Source organism: Nilaparvata lugens, chromosome 6 (assembly GCF_014356525.2).
Source record: "Nilaparvata lugens isolate BPH chromosome 6, ASM1435652v1, whole genome shotgun sequence".
NCBI lineage: Eukaryota > Metazoa > Arthropoda > Insecta > Hemiptera > Delphacidae > Nilaparvata > Nilaparvata lugens.
The window spans coordinates 5385472-5406783 of NC_052509.1; the positions used below are offsets into that span (position 1 = coordinate 5385472).

The 21312-nt window shown below is 37.5% G+C and overlaps 1 protein-coding gene across 1 annotated transcript in view; it reads right to left on the reverse strand.

Moving 5' to 3' along the window:
- LOC111046445 (methyltransferase-like protein 17, mitochondrial) overlaps positions 1-21134 on the reverse strand; it is a 33790-nt gene extending 12656 nt beyond the window's left edge. The window contains exons 1-4 of the mRNA XM_039431335.1: positions 20892-21134; positions 19989-20148; positions 15186-15317; positions 7842-8115 (exon numbers count right to left, since the gene is read on the reverse strand). Coding sequence (XP_039287269.1) covers positions 7842-8115; positions 15186-15317; positions 19989-20148; positions 20892-20942 — 617 coding nt within the window. The 5' untranslated portion in view covers positions 20943-21134. The remainder of the gene's footprint in view (positions 1-7841; positions 8116-15185; positions 15318-19988; positions 20149-20891) is intronic.
- Between the last annotated feature and the right edge of the window lie 178 nt (positions 21135-21312).

Below are 21312 nucleotides of genomic sequence, written 5' to 3' on the forward strand. Positions count from 1 at the left end.
TATTTTGTTAATTTTTAATTCTACATTGTTTGTTAAAAGACGACCTGGCAACAAAGCACAGCGAGAAAGAGATAGCGCTATCCGCTTTGTTGAATGATAGACAAGGATAGCAATACCATTGCTAATCAAACATTGCCATTATTGGACCTCAATATATATCAATTTTTTCATTAGCTTATGGAATCGAAATTTCAGTGATATTCTATAAATATTACAGTTAACCTCACAAATGAGCTACTGTTAATTCACCAAGGGTCAAGTCTTGAGGCTTTCTTTGAAATAGTCAGCTCACCACGAGAAGAGCCCTGGTTTTCATTGTTGACGTTGGGTTTCAAATGGTAGCCTAGGCTCTTCTCTTGACCTAGCTCTGCAGTGCAGGCGGATGATTGTCTGACTCGGACTAGTCGCTGCGACAGCAAATAATAACAGCGTTGGTGGGAATGTGAGCGGCCGCAGTAGCATCTTCCACCCAGCAATGGTCGGCGTAGTTCCGCCTAGCGGACAGACGAAAGATCAAACCAGTCGGTTATTTGATCCCTCCAGCCAGGCTCAGCCAAGCAGCCGAGACAATAGAACAATGGAGTGGCGGTCTTATTCGCGTTCATCAGCAGTTTTATTTCTCACGATTATTTTGATTTTTGTGTTACCTATAATCAATAATATCTCCAGTCACCAGTAAAAAGTTGTAGTACCATATTAATGACTTTTCATGATGATTTTTAATTACCTTAAATTACATTGTTGACATTCAACATAAACTTGGGGTCGCTGAGAACGAATCTGCAATCAGAATTTCTCTATCACGAAAAATAACGAAAAAAACCCAGCTGTTGATCTTCCGGGAACCGTTAACAGTCATCCTGCAATGCAGCCGAAACACTTCCAAGCCAGACACCCATCTCAAATGACAACAATGCCAAGCTGTAAGAAACCATCTTGCACTGCGGCGCTACGTTTGGGGACAAGCCACATGAGGCATTTTTCAGTCGGTAGGACTACTACCTCCGTAAACAAAGTCATAGTGCATTCTGGTGACGTCAGCACAGGTAGGGCTCCTAAACCAATAAAAATTTGTTGATTTCAGCTGATCTATTTTAGCTAGTGTTTTTACTGGTATAGGAGCCCTACCTGTGCTGACGTCACCAGAATGACTTTGTTTACGGAGGTAGTGGTAGAACACGAAGCTCTACAATTGGCTAATTGTCGGATGATAGTGTTGGCGTTCGGGAATCAGCTGATAATCAGCCAATTGGAGAGCTTCCTGCCCTGCCGACTCGTCTGAGAAATGCCTCATGTAGCTTGTCACCAAGGTAGCCTAGGCTACCATTTGGAACCCAATGTCAACAATAAAAACGAGGGTTCTTCTCGTGATGAGCTGACCATTCCAAAAAATCCTCAAGGCTTGACCCTTGGTGAACTAACTTTTTTTTTCAATTGCTGTGATCTCAGGGCTGGTAAAACTAGATGTAGTTTACTTATCCAATTGTTGGAGCTATGCTCAAATTATACAGTTTCACATGACAAAAAATCTGGTGTGGGCGCACTCACACAACTTTCCTTGCCGATATGTAAATTGATCACCTGACGATAGTGTTCTCGCGTCGTGATCTCAAGTCTACTTATAAACAAAAATCTGAGCCAGCTGGTGACAGGACAATAACGCTAGAGACATACGAGGTCTGCTATCTCTTCATAGTGAATCATTTAATAGAATCAACAGTTGCCAACAGTTTGCAATTGGATAATCACATTTTCTCGAATTTCTAGCTTATTTTCGATTTTAGGTGAAAAATGTTACTGAACATTAATAGTAGAGATTTTTATGCTCAATCTTTTCCACTTGAAATTTTTTGTTTAAATTGTATATGAAGGCTGATAATTGAGAATCTAAAATCATACTTTGCATAGATGGGGCGGTGCTCCTAGAATTTCTACAGATATGGAACTTGTGGCAGTCGATAGAGCTTATCAATGACTTTTTTAGGTATGAATTTGATCAAAATCGTTGGAGCCGTTTTCGAGAAAATCGTGAAAAACCCTGTTTTTGACAACATTTTTGCCATTTTAACCACCATCTTGAATTGCATTTGATCGAAATTGTTTGTGTCGGATCCTTATAGTGTAAGGACCTAAAGTTCCAAATTTCAAGTCATTCCGTTGATTGGGAGATGAGATATCGTGTACACAGACGCACATACACTCATAAACACACACACACACACACACACACACACACACATACAGACCAATACCCAAAAACCACTTTTTTGGACTCAGGGGACCTTGAAACGTATAGAAATTTTGAAATTGGGGTACCTTAATTTTTTTCGGAAAGCAATACTTTCCTTACCTATGGTAATAGGGCAAGGGAAGTAATAAAAATTTGTTGATTTCAGTTGATCTATTTTAGCTAGTGTTTTTACTGGTGTAGGAGCCCTACCTGTGCTGACGTCACCAGAATGACTTTGTTTACGGAGGTAGTGGTAGAACTCGAAGCTCTACAATTGGCTAATTGTCGGATGATAGTGTTGGCGTTCGGGAATCAGCTGATAAACAGCCAATTGGAGAGCTTCCTGCCCTGCCGACTCGTCTGAAAAATGCCTCATGTGGCTTGTCCCCAAGAGAAGAGCCTAGGCTGTCATTTGAAACCCAATGTCAACAATAAAAACGAGGTTTCTTTTCGTGGTGAGCTGACCATTCCAAAAAAGCCTCAAGGCTTGACCCTTGGTGAACTTTTTTTTCAATTGCTGTGATCTCAGGGCTGGTAAAACTAGATGTAGCTTAATTATCCAATTGACGTGTTGAAGCTATGCTCAAATTATACAGTTTCACCTGACAAAAAAATAAAAAATAATAATAATTGGGATCGCTTAGTGCTGACTGACAAGACAGTTGTGCACAACCGGCCAGACATTATAATTTATAATTTTTATAATTTATTTATTCATAATTTTTACAAAGTATCACTGATTGGGAGAGAAAAACTAAGGATACTCCTTGTACTATTTCTCTCCTAAATTTAGATAACATTTTAAATGTCCGAAATAGGGTTATGGTTTCACTTTTCTAAAATTTAGTCCATTCTTACTAAAAAACAACGACAACTAAGAATTTTAAATTTTGACGGTTGAAAACAGAATAAAAAGCAAAAATATCACACTCAAATCACCATTAATTGGAACATTTTTGCCAAAATTTTTAATTTGTCAAAATTTAGAGCCAGAGAAAACACAACTCATGAACAAGACAGCCAGGGAGACTATTTTGATTGATGTTCGCATACCATGTTTCCACAACTTGGAACAATATTACAATGAGAAAATATCCAAGTATCTCCGCCTGGCTGCTGAGATCAGGGATGTCTGGAAGCAGGAAAAAGTTACAACTGCCCCTAATATTATCTCTATTGTTGGAGTGATCAGGCAGAAGGTTTCAGCGAACCTTAGTCGCCTTGGTGTCTCAGGGAGTACAAAACATGGAATTCAAAAGGCGGTTGTAATTAACACGCTATCAATGATTAGATCCTCTTTAAATATGATATGACAGAATAGAGATGTACCAAAGTCTTGCCAATGGTCGACTTGGGTTGCAATAAAAAATTCTCACTTTGTAAGTGATGTTTGTAAATAATAAATAAATAAATGTTTATCTCCCAAAAAACTAAAACTACAACATCAATTACACAAAATATTAGATAAATTACAATATTACTACAATAGTTAGTTACAAAAAAAATCTTATAATGTGTCCTCTACTTGTTTAGTTTTTTATGTGTGGGAATTGACCTACTCCACTATGGCGTACCATGTTCTAGAGTAGGTTTTGTTAGTTTTTTTGTGCGTATTATTAATTAGTTAGTGTTTAGTAAGTCATTAGGTGGTTAGTTGTTGTTTAAAATAATGTTTTCTATGTTCTGTCTTCCTTTGCTCATCAACCAAGTGTGTACTATTGTTTTGAACTTTCTAGGATGATTAATCTGTTTAAAGTTTGCAGGAAGTAGATTATGTAATTTTAGTGCTAAATGAATAATGAATAATAATAATAATTTCACGGTAAACTCAAGCCGATAGTAGCAGTAGTAGTTATTTTTCGTGAATATATGTGACGCTGGTAGTCTTTTATACTGTGCGGTTTTTACACTCCAACCCAGTCAAAACATTAATAATGTTCGTATAAAATGAGCGCTGCTATCCAGAGATTGTCAGTTTGGTGTAAGGGTAAGCATTCCTGACTAGCAATTGGGAGGTACCGGGTTCGATTCCCGGGCTGGCAACTAATTTTTGGATAGTAGTTCTCATCGAATTTCCATCTAGCTGTTGACCCTGTTGTCAATGTCTGCAGTTGCAGAAGTCTTCGGGGTGATTTACAGCATTTACTTAGGATTTTCGTTAAATAATAATTATTTATTTATTTATTTATTCGTGGACAGAATCACAAATCATATAATAATGATTAGGAAGGAACAACAGGCTTGGCCCAAATCTATTCCATTCCCAAATTTTGATAAATTAATAAAATGTCCAAAAAATAGGTTATGTTTCTATTGTAAAACGTTCAAGTTCAATTTTCGTCCAAAATATATAAAGCTAGAAAATTTGGAATTTAGAGAAATTAAAACACCAAACTATATATATAATAGCATTATATATAGCATTATAACTATTATATATTAATTAGCATTTGAATAAATGCATTCTCTATTTAATTCCATCTGTAAGCATTAATAATGTATTTATTTATTCAATTATACACAGAACACTATTCATTACAATCATTGGCGAAGGACCAACAGGCACAGCCCAAATCTATTCCTTCCCCGAATTTCGATTCATACAATAATCCAAAAAGTAGGTTATGTTTCATTCAGTTTTGAATTTGAGTACAATTTTCATTGAAAACTGAATATACAGAAAGGCGCACGATATAATCCAACATTTAGTTCGTCATTAATTTTTTTGTTGGTAATTATTTTCATGTTTCAGGTTGGCAGCGCTACATGGAAAGTTGTTTTGTCGTGACCAAATGATTCCTTCATTCAAACATTCGTTCTAACATGACCGACAAAGGAAGACTGTCTGTGGAGGTAATAGGGCTAATAGGGCCATTCTTTTTCGAACAGACTATGAACAGTGACCGATACCTGAGCATGCTGCGTAACAATTTCGATCTTCGGCTTATCGCAAAAGGTTTTCGATTAGAGAATAAGTGGTTCATGCAGGATGGAGCCAGACAACACACATATAATTACAGTTACTGTCCAAATTAAACAGTTAACTGTCTACTGTCCATTTGATTTCCCAACAAGTGATTACACAGATGTGTGGAGAAGCCAGTCTAATGCTGTATTTCCATAAAGTCTATAGTTTCAATCAGGTACTTGTGGATGAGAATAGTGTGTGAGGTCTACTGTTCACATAACTACACTGAGGTGTATATTTGGAATTGAAACATTAAAATCAAGGAGAGATGTCAGATCCCTTATTTTCCTTTACAATTTACTAAACAATGAAATAGATTCTGATTATTTACTTTCTAAACTTAATATCTACATTTCATCCATAGCTCGTCGTTCTTCATTCTCTTTTCTTGTAACACGCTCCAGAACAGAAAGTCATTATAACTCTCCAATTAATAGAATCCAGAGGCTTTTCGATCTCTTTCCTGGGCGCCTAGACGTCTTTTGGTGCTCTCGTGGCAGATTCCGCAACACTCTGAAGGGCTTAATTTAGGATAGATATTTGTGGCCAGGTTTCCGTATGACATTTTTCTTTCTTTCTTTTTGTGACTTTTTTCTTCTCAGTGCCCACATGATTCTTTGTTCTTTCTAAAGCTGCGTACACATATACGCTCTTCCAACCCATACCGAGCACGCTCCTCCCTCGTACCGCCCTCGTTCCTCCATCGAACTACAGTCGCGCCGCCCACGCACCCATTATGAACGTTACGGAAGATGTTAGATCTTCTCGCGTTCCCCGGTCGAACCACTGTTGCTCCCCGGTCGATCATCAATTGCTCTGCTGGAGTGACGTTCGGTTGCGGAGCAGAGCGAAAGTCTGTACGCACCTTAAGATATTTCAAGTGCATATTATATTCCCACCTCTCATATTTCCTCTTGGAAAGTAGTTTCAGCAATGATTATAGAATAGGCGCTTTTTTGTTATATAATTTATTTTGTTCTCATCTTATTTTACACTTGTTTTATTCTCAGCTTGTTGTTTATTTTAAATCGAATATTTTAATGAAAAATGTTGTAATGTTTCAAGGAGACATATAAGGGTTTAACCTGTTGTCTCCATGTGTGTATTTATGCAAATAAATGAATAAATAAAATGTTGTTTTAGACTTTTTGCATAAACATTTCAACCAAAATGTCATTTCAAACCGATTTCCAAATCGGTTGCGTGTGGACATAACAACTGGCCCCCAAACAGTCCTGATTTGAATCCGTGCAACTATTTTCTTTGGGGATTTATGAAGGAGATGATCTTAGCTAACATCCTAACACACTGATGGATCTGCGAGTGCTAATCATCGAGGCATGTAACGAGGCATGTGTCGCCGAGTCACCAATAACATAAGCGTTCGTGTTGAAGCAGTTATCATACAAGAAAGCGGCCACATTGAACATGTAATGACCAGAAACTAATCTCCAGGTATACTTCAGTATACAAGTTAAATCTATTTTATACTTTCCTTGCCATATTACCATAGGTTGGTAAGGAAAGTATTGCTTTCCAAAAAAATAAGGTACCCTAATTTCATGTTTTCTATACGTCTCAGGGTCCCCTGAGTCCAAAAACATGATTTTTGGGTGTTGGTCTCTCTGTTGTGTGTGTGTGTGTGTGTGTGTGTGTGTGTGTGTGTGTGTGTGTGTGTTGTGTGTGTGTGTGTGTGTGTGTGTGTGTGTGTGTGTGTGTGTGTGTGTGTGTGTGTGTGTGTGTGTGAACACGATAACTCCATTCCTAATTAACCGATTGACTTGAAATTTCAAACTTAAGGTCCTTATACCATGAGGATCCGACAATAAGAAATTCAATAAAATTCAATTCAAAATCGCGGAAAAAATGGCGGATAATGACTAGAAACCATATTTTTCACGGTAATCTCGAAAACGGCTCTAACGATTTTCTTCAAATGTATACCCTAGATAGCTATTTATAAGCCCTATCAACTGACATGAGTCTCATTTCTGGGAAAATTGCAGAAGCTCCGTAATATTCCTGAGAAGAATGAATTTTGTTGAATTTCTTTCACGGTTTTCTCGAAAATGATTTGACCGATTTTTTTCAAATTCATACCCTGTATAGTTATATATCAGCTCTATTAACTGGCATGAGTCTCCTCCCTGAGAAATTAACAGGGGGTCCACCCCATCCTTGAGAAATTTACTTTGTAACCTCCTTCTCGTGCGTGAGGTAGGTAGGTAGAGCAGTTTATTCAAAAGAACACATGTCGATATTTTATTTGTAGAACAGCTGTTTTGACAACTTTTAAAAAATCCTCAAATTTCGTAATTCAAACAAAGGAAAATGTACTCTGAAAACAATAACATTTATTCCCCGAAATTATCCTCGTTTAAGAATGAGGCTTATAGATCAATGAGCAAGGAAAGTTGTGTGAGTGTACCACACCAGATTTTTCTGTATTGCTTTCACAATAAATCTATGACAAAACTAAATGTTGGATTATATCTTGCGCCAACCTGTATATAACTGGATAGTAGACAGTATTGGATAGTAATCGGCATCAGTTAACAAAACCTCAGTTCAAAATTTGGTACATAAACTAACTATACCGTGAGATATCTTCTTATTCTATCTTTTGTCCACGATGAAACTCACCAGACAGCAGTGCCGACCCCGCTGCCGAAATCGAAAATGGACTTAGCCGTAAATTGGCTATCACGAACGGCGATTTCGTTGAAGACACGACACAGCACGGCATAGTTCTGCGGCAGCCTTGCCATCATATAGAGCAGTGACGTGTATTGGTCGTAGACAACGGGCTTCCAGTTGTAGGTTGACTTCTTAAATATGGCCAGCGACCTGCTCTTCACCAGCGCCTTGTGTTTGTTCAGTTCTTGCTCGGAGGATATTTTGCTTTCACTCGTTTTCACTGCAAAACAATAATAAGTGATTAATATGTATAATTTATATAAATTAATAAAAACAATATAGGCCTAAGACTTGAAGTACCCTTTTTATTTAAAACATTTTAAAACTTATAAACATTTCAACGACTAGTATTGACCTACTTTGGCCATTTTCAAGTTAACTTTAAACTTTAAAATGGCCAAAGTAGATCGAAACTAGTCGTTGAAATGTTTTAAAGTTTCAAATAAAAGGATACTACAACTCTGTTGTATATCCATACTTTTTCACTGTTAAAATTAAACTTGAATTTAAAAAATACTTTTGAAGTGAAAATACACTTACTTTTGTAGTGACGATCGTTTCAACCTGTTGATCGTCACAAAAGTAAGTGTATTTTCACTTCAAAAGTATTTTTTAAATTCAAGGATACTACTAAGTTTCATATTGTTTTTATTAATTTGAATGAAGTAGCCCATATAAGTGGAGTGATTTTATAATGTAAATAGTACTTTTCAGTAAATGAATAGATAGAATGGCAACTATGATAGATATTACTACTTATTATTTAGCGTATGGCAGATACACAACAAATATATAGCTCATGAGTCTCAAATGCCTAGATATACACTGTATATTTCCAAATTCTTTGAGATGTTGTGTAGTTTTCGGTCAGGAGAACATAAGTTTGTCTGGCCGCCATTTGCTAGTCCATTTAGCGTTATCCAATGTGCACCATGGAGGCGAACTAGCATTACACATTTAAGTTAAAAATCTTCTGGAACAATTTTGAGGTTAAAACTCAATTTTCAATTAGATATTACAACACTAATAGATAGATACTATTGGCTAGCTGACAAGTAAATGACACCAATTTCGAAACAACACAATACAGTTTGAGCTTTCTTAATATTTTCCTTCAATAATTAGTATCTGACTAATTTATGGTCCCGTTAAAGAAGGAGAAGAGTGGAGAGGGAGAACCAATGCTGAACTTGATACAGTATTTATTTATTTATACATTGATAGATACAATATAATTCTCAACTTTTATCATTTGAAGAGTCAGAGAAAATTCTTACAGATGACTTAAGAGAGATGGGTAGGTACTTTCGAAGATGGCGTCTCCAACCAAATGCCAGCAAAACAGAAGTTGCATGCTTCCACCTGAACAATAGAGAAGCTAACAGAGAGCTAAGAATTCAATTCGAGAATAGAAGCCTTAAACACAATAAGGCTCCAAAATATTTGGGCGTGATACTTGATAGGAAACTTTCATTCAAAGAGCACCTAACAAAGACAGCAGAAAAACTAAAAACCCGAAACAATATTATGCAAAAACTTTGCGGAACATCATGGGGAGCTTCAGCATCTACATTACGCTCTACAGCCCTAAGCCTTGTCTTTTCAGCTGCTGAGTACTGTGCTCCAGTCTGGATGAATAGCTCTCATGTTCATAGGGTTGATGTTCAGCTAAATAACTCAATGAAAATGATAGGTGGTGTTCTGAAATCTACCCCTGTGGAATGGCTCCCGGTGTTGAGTCACATCCCACCCCCAAATCTTCGACGCATGAATGCCCTCACTAGAGAGTACAAGAAGATACAGGAAAATCGAAGCCTGCCAATACATGAGGATATACAAGATGCCAATCAGAGCCGTCTGCAATCTCGTAAGCCACCGGTTAGGACGGCAATTACAGCCTTAGATTCAGGTTTCCGTTTAACTGAGGCCTGGCAACAAGCGTGGTCAGCAAAGCAGAACATTGACATCCCATTTGTAGCCAAAAGGCCACCAGGCTTCGATTTGCCTCGTAAAACATGGTCGGCATTGAATAGGGTACGAACTCATCATGGTAGATGTGCCTATCTGATGCATAAGTGGGGGAAGGCTGACTCCCCTTTCTGTGAGTGTGGAGCAGTCCAGACTGTGAGACACATAGTGGAGGAGTGTCCCAGATCAGCATACACGGGTGCACATGAAGATTTCCTGGTGGCTAAATCAGCATCAATAGCCTACTTAAATACCCTGGAAGCATGCCTCTAATTTCCAGGTCAAAAGTGACTAAGATATTTTCATTCGTTTTATATATGAATTTTCTATTGTTTTCTTTTTTTCGAATTTTGTGATCATAAATGTGTTGTGTATACTGCCATACGCTAAATAATAAATTCTCAACTATGAATGATTGGGAAAGGAACAACAGGCTTAAAGCCCAAAACTGTTCCTTTCCCAAATTTAGATAGAAATTGTCCAAAAATAGGTTATATTTATCACTTTATAATTGTCCAATTTCAAGTCCAAAATATATATAAACTAGGAATTTAGAAATGAGATAAGTTGAAACCCAAATTAAACAACAATATATCAATAAACCATCACTGATAACTTGAAAATACTCTATTAAAATATTGAAAATTTACTTGTAAAGAAACTCAAGATGCTGAAGTATAGTACGCTTCATAAAGGCACAGAGGCTGAGATGGTTTGGGCATGTTCACAGGATGAATTAGACTAGAAAGCCCAAAAATAGTGCTTAATGAGGAGCTTTTCTCAAGAAGAAAGAGGGGCAGACCAAGAATGCGATGGGAGGATGAGATTAGATATGAGTTATAGAGGATGGAGAAGATTGATTGATGACAAAGAGGCTTGGAGGAATGCTGTGGAGGGAGCCAAAGCCCATCCTGGGCTGCAGAGCTAAGGAAAAAAATACTTTCTGACTGTGTTTGGCAAAAGGCTGCTAGCAGATGCAAGCTCTTACTTCACCAGCTGGCTGGTGAGGTTGGGTAGAGTTCAGGACAATCAGTTGATTGCTCTGATAGCTGGACACGGCCACTTCAGGAAACATCTCCACACAATTGGACTCAGAAATGGAAGTCAGATGTGTAGGCTTTGTAATCAGTCTGGAGAGACTGCCAAGCATATCATACCAGAATACATACAGAATGGAAAGTCGACTTGTATCCTGACGCCGAAATCCGCCATCTTGAAAGAAAGTCTAGCATTGTAATAGTAGCGGTAATTTAAATTACTAACAAGATGGCGCAGTCACATGACGTGGTATTGATGCACTCAAACCTTGGCGTCATGTAAAATGCATTGGTTGGATTGATATTTTCGATTCTGTATGTATTCTGTGATACTGGATTGCGAGAGACAAGGACGAGAGACGAGGGGCAAGGGGAAGGGCTCTGTTAGGCTACAAGCAACCAGGTGATGAATGGGATGTTATAGTGAGGTCCACGTTATAATGGCAGTGTTTGATTAGCAATGGTATTGCTATCCTTGTCTTTCATTCAACAAAGCGGATAGCGCTATCTCTTTCTCGCTTTGCTCTGTTGCCAGATCGTCTTTTGAAAATGTAGAATTAATAATTAATTAACAAAATATGTCATCGTAGTTATGAAAATTCATTATTAAATTATTGAAAAATATAATTTCTTGCTTAATAAAATATTATTTATTTATTTATTTACATTGTGTACAAATAATACCTAACATGAGGAAAGGCACAACAGGCTCATGCCCAAAACTGTCCCATTTCCAATTTATACTATACTGTCCAAATCAAAATGTTGGTTATGTCACTTTCACTTTTCAAAATACAATTAATTTACGCTCTTCAATACTCAGATAAACGAGTAATTTTTGAATCAAATAGGTACTATTAGAGTCTAAAATAAAAAAAATCTAGAACAGTAACTTAGTAATTTTGAATGAAACTAGAAATTTTTGAGCTAAAAACTTGACAATTTACAGAAAACTACAGCTGTTTTGAATATTTTAAACGATAATGAACCGTTAATATTACATCAATAAACCTGTATCAGGTACCTGTGTCAGGACAGAGGATCGGCAACGTTGTTCTGCTATCTTTCTTCAATGCCATTATAACGTGAACATCACTATAGTATAGGGGAAAAACTCCTGGATCTTGTAAAGGACACAGTTTAACGTACTTGGTTCACACAATAAGCTCCGGTTGACGGAGCTACAGCGTTTATTTGGGATTTTTGTTAAATAATAATCCTATATTAATTAGCATTTGAATAAATGCATTCTCTATTATTTAATTCCATCTGTAATTTGGTTCGCCGCTATGGCTTCGTATAAAATGAGCGCTGCTATCCAGAGATTGTCAGTTTGGTGTAAGGGTAAGCATTCCTGACTGGCAATTGGGAGGTACCGGGTTCGATTCCCGGGCTGGCAACTAATTTTTGGATAGTAGTTCTCATCGAATTTCCATCTAGCTTTTAACCCTGTTGTCAATGTCTGCAGGGGTCGATGTCAAATGAGGCAAACGACAGAAGAGACCAGCGACAGTCGAGACCAACACGGTAGACACCGGCGACATTCGAGGCCAGCGACGGAAGAGGACTCCTGAAAAAGTGGCCTCAAATGTCGCCTGCGTTAGGCGACAGTTGAGGCCACTCTAATTTCTGTACAGCCCCGACAGTCGAGACCTGCGACGGCAGAGGACTCCTGAAAAAGAGGCCTCGAATGTCGCCTGCGTTACGCGACAGTTGAGGCCACTCTAATTTCTGTACAGCCCCGACAGTCGAGACCTGCGACGGCAGAGGACTCCTGAAAAAGAGGCCTCGAATGTCGCCTGCGTTACGCGACAGTTGAGGCCTCTCTAATTTCTGTATACTCCCGACAGTCGAGACCTGCGACCGTAGAGGACTCCTGAAAAAGAGGCCTCAACTGTCGCCTGCGCTAGGCTCTCCAGAATGGTAGACAGCACCAAAAGAATATTATCATTTAATTTGTATGGATTTACCAGAAATTGAATAATACCCATTATTCCTTCCATATTATGAATAAGTATTGCAACTTTACAACTGTAAATAAACCTTAGTTGCTTCATCATGAAAATAGTTATTTGTGCAACTAGTGCGCAAAGTGACAATTTGCTGCATCGAAAGAAACGTTTACGCCCGAGCCGTAGGCGAGGGCGGAATGGTTTCTTGAGTGCAGCAAACGAACTTTGCGCACGTATTTCACATCAAATTTTTCCTACAGTTACCATTGAATATGAAAAGTGGGTAATTATGGGTAAAATTGCCTGAATAATGTAGTAGTGTTTGAATGGCGGGGGGCAGCTGTGTGGTGTGTGCTGTGGTGGCACTGTGCTGTCGTTGTCCTTGGTTATAATATCTACTTAATAATTAGCGCGTTGTGCTTCGTTGCACCTCTGCTCACTATAGCAGCCACAGCAGTCACTGTTACCAACTTCATTTTGATTTTGCTGCACTGGTGCTCCATATAACCTACTAACTATTTTGCGTTGTCATGCTGCAAATCTGGAGTACGCAAAGTACTCACTTTGCGCACTAGTGCGGAAAAGTGATTCTTTGCAGCCTGCAATCAGTGCAAAAAATGGTCACTTTTCAGGGTATCTGTAGGAAAACGAAATTTTCAAACTCGTAAATACCTTTTTGATACTTTGATGTCAAATTCTCAGTTCATGATGTAGGATATTATTCTACGAATCAATATCCTGTTACAAATCAATAACTTTTATCAATTCAACACATTCACATTTTACATTTTCTTGATCTATATAGACATTGAGCTTTTCTCATAAAAACTAAAATTGTTCATTTATTTCATTAACGATGTTGCTTATGGAATTAATCACATGATTACTTTCATATGATGATAACATCATATGTATAAGTTATAATATAAGTTATAATCATTATAAAATGTATTTTGTCTGGAATCGCAGTAGGATGTGTCCTCAACTGTCGCCTGCTGCAAGCGAGTCTCTAATTTTTGTACAGGCCCGACAGTCGAGACCAGCGACATTCGAGGCCAGCGACGGTAGAGGACTCCTGAAAAAGAGGCCTCAAATGTCGCCTGCGTTAGGCGACAGTTGAGGCCACTCTAATTTTTGTACAGCCTCAACAGTCGAGGCCTACGACCGTAGAGGACAGTAAAACAGTCCTCCACCGTCGTAGGCCTCGAATGTCGTCGGTCTCGACTGTCGCGCCCCCGTCTGCAGTAGCAGAAGTCTTCGGGGTGATTTACAGCGTTTATTTGGGATTTTCGCTAAATAATAATTCTATATTAATTAGCATTTGAATAAATGCATTCTCTATTTAATTCCATCTGTGACGTGTGAGGTTCTTTGAACTATTGGATCCTTGAATCCGTCCCTTCAAACATAACATAACATCTTACTGTGTTTATTAAGTTGCAGAAATATTCGGTAGATGTTTAAAAAATACTATGGACTGAATAAAATAAATTGAAAAAGTTTCACTAAATCATCAAAGCGGAATCTAGCGAATAAACAAACCATAAAAATTGTTATCAGTACAAAATTGCAATCTTCGTCAATTGGATCCCTATTGAGTTGATAAATTGCTTAGAAATTTGAATTGATATTAACCCTAAAGAGACACACTGGGGTGTTTTACACCCCAGGGATTTTTTTTGCAGTTAACAATATCAAACAGATGGGAATTTATGGCCAGTCTAAATTAGGTTTGTAGTATTGTCAACTACTCTCCACCACTTCCAGTCAGTAATAGCATTCTACAAGGTCACCAGCTCATCTTGTTCTTCGTTTGGGGTGTCTAACACCCCAGAGTGTCTTTTACGTAGGACTTTTATCAAACACTTTTATTAAAAAGATTTACTTGTATTGTCACTACAAATGTGGTATGGGATGATGGATCAGATTGGAATGAATGCTATGATTCTCTACAACTTGAGATTCAAAGCAATAAAATGAAGAGACTTGTTTTCGATGAAGTTGTCATTGGCAATGATCAAGCCATTCGTTCAAACCGGATTAGGAGCCTAACACTTAGGCGGAACATACCTACTTCTAAAATTAGTATAAATTAACACTGTTAAAGATGGATAACCAACAACAAATTAGTATAAATATTGATAAGCAGTGCTTTACTTTTGATTTCTGTATGCACTTGGAACAAAAATGATCAAGAAATGATGAAGTATAGTCTAAGTACTTGTTTTTTTCATATTTTTCAGAGAAAAATGCAAAATTAAATTGGGGTTAACACCCCAGTGTGTCTACTGTGTTAGCATAAAGTAAGTGTCTCTGTAGGGTTAATGACTTACTTCTTCTTTCAACTCTCTCCTTGATATTTTTCAAATTTTCAGCACATGTTTCGTCATCCAATGGCGCTTCCCTCAGTCTCAGAAACCTGTTGAAAGCATCTCCTTCATTCGCAAGGGTTTTCGCACATCTGTCTGTGAAATTGAATATTAAGCATAAATTGATTTGTGAATAAAATAAAAATTTATTTATTCAATTATTCAGAATTACACAACTTACAGAAAAGAACCACAGGCTTGCGCCCAAAACGGTCCCAATTCTAATTTATCCAACAGTCCAAATGTAGCAAGTGTTTCGGATTTTTTTTCAGATTGATTTCTACAGTGATGCAGGTTTGATGCCTGGTGAAATCGGTTATGTGTCACTTCAAAATTCTTCAATTACACACTCAATTTACAATTCAAAACACACAAAATCCATTTTTAGATTGAAAAAAAAAACTTCTAAATTGAATTAAATTAATTACAAATAGTTGGAAAATTCCAAACTTTGATAAAAACTATAAAATTTTGAGACCGAAAAGACAAACACACTATTTAAAACTATTATTAGAATAAGGCTAATTTAGAGAGCTAACTATTGAACTTACAAAAGTAAATAAGATAATCTATTATATTTATATCATTTATAATTATTATTTATAGTGAGTTATCATACCAAGCAGTACATTGTGTAAGTTATATAAGTTACTAGCCGTCAGGCTCGCTTCGCTCGCCATATCCGTCTAGCCAGGGGGCTCCGCCCCCTGGACCCCCGACTGGATCGTCCAAGAATGAGATCAGCAGGCTCGCTTCGCTCGCCTGCATTTTTTCATTTTTATCATATTATAATAGGACAATCCAGTCGGGGGTCCAGACTAAACGTCTGGCTAAACAGATATGGCGAGCGAAGCGAGCCTGACGGCTAGTAATATATATTCCCAGGATTGAAGTAGCAGTGCCCAATCAATTTTTCCGCGATAAATTCATTTAAATCTTCAACTTGGTGCCAACCTAACAAAATCACTCAACTTAATGCCAACCTGACAAAATTATTGATTTAGTTGCCAGTTAACAACTGTTTCGAAGAGGTACTCTATCTAGATTATAGTTCTATAGTAACATATGATATGGAAATTTCAATTCTAATTAAGAGATTGGGAGAAGAAGAATATACATGCTAAAAGACGAACTTTAAACCCTTAAAAACAACCCTTAGAGTTGAAATATTGCCAAAAGATTTCTTAGTGCGCCTCTAAAGGGCCAACTGAACATACCTACCAAATTTGAACATTTTTGGTCCGGTAGATTTTCAGTTATGCCAGTGAGTGAGTGAGTGAGTGAGTGAGTGAGTGAGTGCCATTTCGCTTTTATATATATAGATTCTTTGATGATATTACAAATTAATATTGTTGGAATCAAATGTGGGAGACTATATTAAAGCTCTAGCAAAAAAATCTGGTGTGGTACACTCACACAATTTTCCTTGCTCATTGATCTATAAGTCTCATTAACGAGGATAAATTAGGGAATAACATTATGCCGATTGGCGGCTAAATAATTAAAACTACGATTATACTATTGTGATTGTGTTCAGAGTACATTTTCCTTTGTTTGAATTATGAAAATTGAGGATTTTTTAAAAGTTGTCAAAACAGCTGTTCTACAAATAAAATATCGACATGTGTTCTTTTGAATAAACTGCTCTACCTACCTATCTCACGCAAGAGAAGGAGGTTACAAAGTAAATTTCTCAAGATGGGGTGGACCCCCTGTTAGTTTCCCAGGGAGGAGACTCATGCCAGTTAATAGAGCTGATATATAACTATACAGGGTATGAATTTGAAAAAAATCGGTCGTCATTTTTGAGAAAACCGTGATAGAAATTCAACAAAATTCATTCTTCTCAGGAATATTACGGAGCTTCAGCAATTTTCCCAGAAATGAGACTCATGTCAGTTGATAAGGCTTATAAATAGCTATCTAGGGTATAAATTTGAAGAAAATCGTTAGAGCCGTTTCCGAGGAAACCGTGAGAAACATGGTTTTTAGCCTTTATCCGCCATTTTGAATTGAATTTTATTGAATTTCTTATTGTCGGATCGTCATGGTATAAGGACTTTAAGTTTAAAATTTCAATTCAATCGTTTAATTAGGAAATGGAGTTATCGTGTTCACAGACACACACACACACCCACACACACAGACCACTTTTTTTCCACTGAGATCAAAACGGCCTACTGTGAATGTGGAAAAGGAGCAGAGGTTGAAAAAGAATGTTCAGAACTTATGGTACACAGCTGAGTTGGCCAATATTAAAGCCTTAGTGACTCTGGCAAATAGTCTTTGTAAGTCTGCCACCACTGATGAACATAGGAATAGGTACTACACGGCATACCTCAGACTTAAGAAAATCTATCACCAGGAAATTGCTGATGCCAAAAAATCCAGCTTGGAAAGAATCATAAGTCAAGCTACAAATTCCTGCTAGGCAGCCTGGAATATTATAAATAAATCTAGAAAGAAACAGTCTGCTCTACCTAAAAATGCAAGTCCAGATGATTTCAACAATTTTTTTGTTCATTCTGTTACAGAAATTGTTGGAGATTTTACAGGAACTACAGCTTGTGCGGTGGACAGAGTGTTTTTTCCAGAACTGTGTATTTGACAGATGGAAGAGAGTGACACCTATAGACTTGGTAAAAATTGTAAACGGCTACAAGAGCTCGAAGAGTCCTGATGTCTATGGCATGTCTACTTTTCTCATGAAGGCAGTAATCTCTTCTATAGCTGTACCACTCAGCAGACTAATTAACAGCTGTCTGGAACAAGGTGTTTTTCCTGACCTAATGAAGATCTCAAGAACGGTGCCTATCTTCAAAAAGGGTGATATGGAAGAGTTGTCAAACTATCGACCTATATCTCTGATCCCTGTTTTTGCAAAGATTATGGAGTCTGTGATGCTTATCCAACTTTCAGCCCATTTTGAGGAGAATTCGCTCTTCACGGAGGATCAGTTTGGTTTTCGCCGTGGGAGATCGACGACTGAAGCTGTGCAACGCCTGGTGGAATCCATACTTGGGGCAATGGAGAAGAAGCACTCAACTTCCATCACCCTCTGTGACCTCACCAAGGCTTTTGATTGCGTATCTCTCGAGATTTTGCTGGGAAAGCTCGTGAGATATGGTGTTGGAGGAGTGGCCATGAAAACGATGCAGGAGTACCTTTTACGGCGTAGGCAGGTTGTAACGATTAGCGGTGCCAAATCGCAGGAGCTCCAGGTCAAGTATGGAGTGCCGCAGGGATCAATTCTAGGCCCGCTGCTGTTCCTCATTTTCATAAATGACCTCAGTATGGATGGAAAAGCCCTGCTGTTTGCTGACGATACAACTCTCATTGCACAAGAAGAGGATCCACAATTGGCCGTACTGAGGTCTGCTGAACTGTTGGAGGAGGCGAGCACATGGTTTAGGGCAAACAGACTGTGTATGAATGGAGAGAAGACACAGAATGTTCTGTGCACCCTGAGGCATGGTCTACCTCCTTTTGGTGGGCCTGAGGTTAAGCTCCTTGGATTCATGGTTGACTCATCACCGACATGGGACCAGCACATTGATATGATATGTAACCGACTCTCCAAAGTAACATATCTGATACGAAAAATGAGAAGCCATGTTCCAAGGAGTTACCTGGTTACTGCACACCATGGTCTGTTTCATGGCCACATCAACTATGGGATTGCACTTTGGGAGCATGCAAGTGGATGTCACAGAATTCTTCTCCTACAGAAGAAAGTGATTCGTATAATAACATCATCACCATACTTGGAGCATTGTCGCCCGCTGTTCAGGAGGCTGGGAGAATACTCACTGTCTTCAGTCAATATGTGCTGAAATCCCTTGTACTTCTGAAGGGCCAACTTCACACACTCCAAGCAAGAGGCCAGATACACAATTATTCAACTAGAGTGCGAGACAACATTGACCTTCCCTACTCTAGATTGGCTAAGCTGCACACTTGCTACCCAATGCGCGCATTAAAAATCTACAATAGACTTCCACTGCATGTGCGGGAGCTGGAGGTGAGAGTGTTCAAGAAAGTGCTCCGAGAGAAGCTAATTAACCGCCCTCTCTATTCTTTGAGTGAGGAGGAAATTGTATGTTTTGTCAGTCTCTTCGATCGGCCATCTTGAGATTAGTGTAAATATTTGAACTTTTGTGTTTTCATTAATCGACAATGTCTATCCGGAAAAACACTGGTCACAAACAGAAGAAAAATTGAATTGAATTGAATTGACCAACACCCAAAAATCATGTTTTTGGACTCAGGGGACCTTGAAACGTATAGAAAACATAAAATTAGGGTACCTTAAACTTTTTTGGAAAGCAATACTTTCCTTACCTATGGTAATAGGGCAAGGAAAGTAATGAAACGTTTAGAAAACATGAAATTAGGGTGCCTTAAATTTTTTTGGAAAGCAATACTTTCCTTACCTATGGTAATAGGGCAAGGAAAGTAAAAATGTAAAAAGATACTAAAAGCTATATTATTAGTACAAACCGAATATTATTGATAATTTCTTGGACTTCCCAAGAAAGGCAGTGTTCAGAATGACTACTGACGGCTTTTTGGGTTTCCAAAATTTCTGGTTGGGTGGGGTGTGTGTTTTAGTAGCAGCTGATTTCAGGGGGTGAGTAAGTTCATGAGCTTGGAGTTTCAGTGAGTGGGGGAGAGCCTATGAGGCTACATGGTTATTCCATGGTACCTAGTCAGTAACTATGGAGAAGAAAAAAAACAGATATACTCATAGTTTCATAACTTACTTACCTTTTAAAGCATTTTGAACAGCATCAAATAAAACGGTTGGTATCCTTTGAGGTAACATTCGACAAACACCAGGGTGCTTCTTTGGATTGAGGTTATTGCTCACAATATTTTCATACACGTTTTGGTTCAGTTCAGGAACAATTCTTATCCTAGTGCTCATCTGAAATCCAATAAGAGTGTTATTTCTTTTATAATGTTCCGTATCTGGTCTACCTATTCTGTTCAGAACAGAATTAAAAGAATAGATGAAAAGGTTAAGATTTTGCTTTTAAATATTAATTATATTATTATTTACAATACAGAGTACAGTTATCATTGTATAATGGTGCTACATTTGATGGTAGGTACACCGGATATGGGACTGTTCTAGGGAGCAGTTCCGGATCTGATGTAGGCCTACCTATCAGTTATATTAAAAATATAGGATGTAGCACAATTTCACGATGATAACGATACACGGTAACTTCATTTCAAATAATATTCAAACACTGCCATTTGAAAACAAAAAAACCTACCCTTTAGAGCATTATTAAAGATAACATTTTAGGATGTGTGATTAGATATTTTGATGTAGTTATTATTGATAATTTGGCTGACGTTACTGCATTAATTACGGCACTTATCTCAACTATTTTTGAAGATATCGACTGAACTTTTTTTAAATGAAAGAGGGAGAAAAAATAGGTGACTAATTTCAATATCTATGATAGAAACAACAGATACAAAACTGTACCAAAAAACATTTGATAACTTTTATCACTTAACCTACAAATTGAGGTTAGAATTTATATTGATCACTTACAACCAAAAACAAATTAATCAAGTGAATTTGATATATGATGTTGATGGATGCATATATTGTTATGATGTTAATATTATTATAAATGTAGTTAAATACATTACCTGTCTACAATTACAGCAAAATAATAAAATATTACGACACCGACGTGACATTTTTATTAGGCTATTGCACGTAAAATAAGGTATCTTCAATTTCTAACCTTACAATAATACCTTATTTGCTACTTATTTTTTATTACAAACATGAAATAACAACTTAGAAAGAAGAACAAAATGTTATAATAGGGCTTTCAAAACCAAAACAAATATTCATGTTTACTGATCGGCTCCATCTTGAATTTAATTGTCTATTGAGTTATCGAGTATCGACGTAACAGAATAATCGATTTACTGCTTTGGTTCGATAAGTGCGAGTATCGACATGAATCGATATTTCTACATTTTAATGTCGACAAGAATCCCTTTCGATAGTGTAAAAGGAAAGGCGTTTTGAAATTTGAATTTAGTAAAGGGATTTCGAATC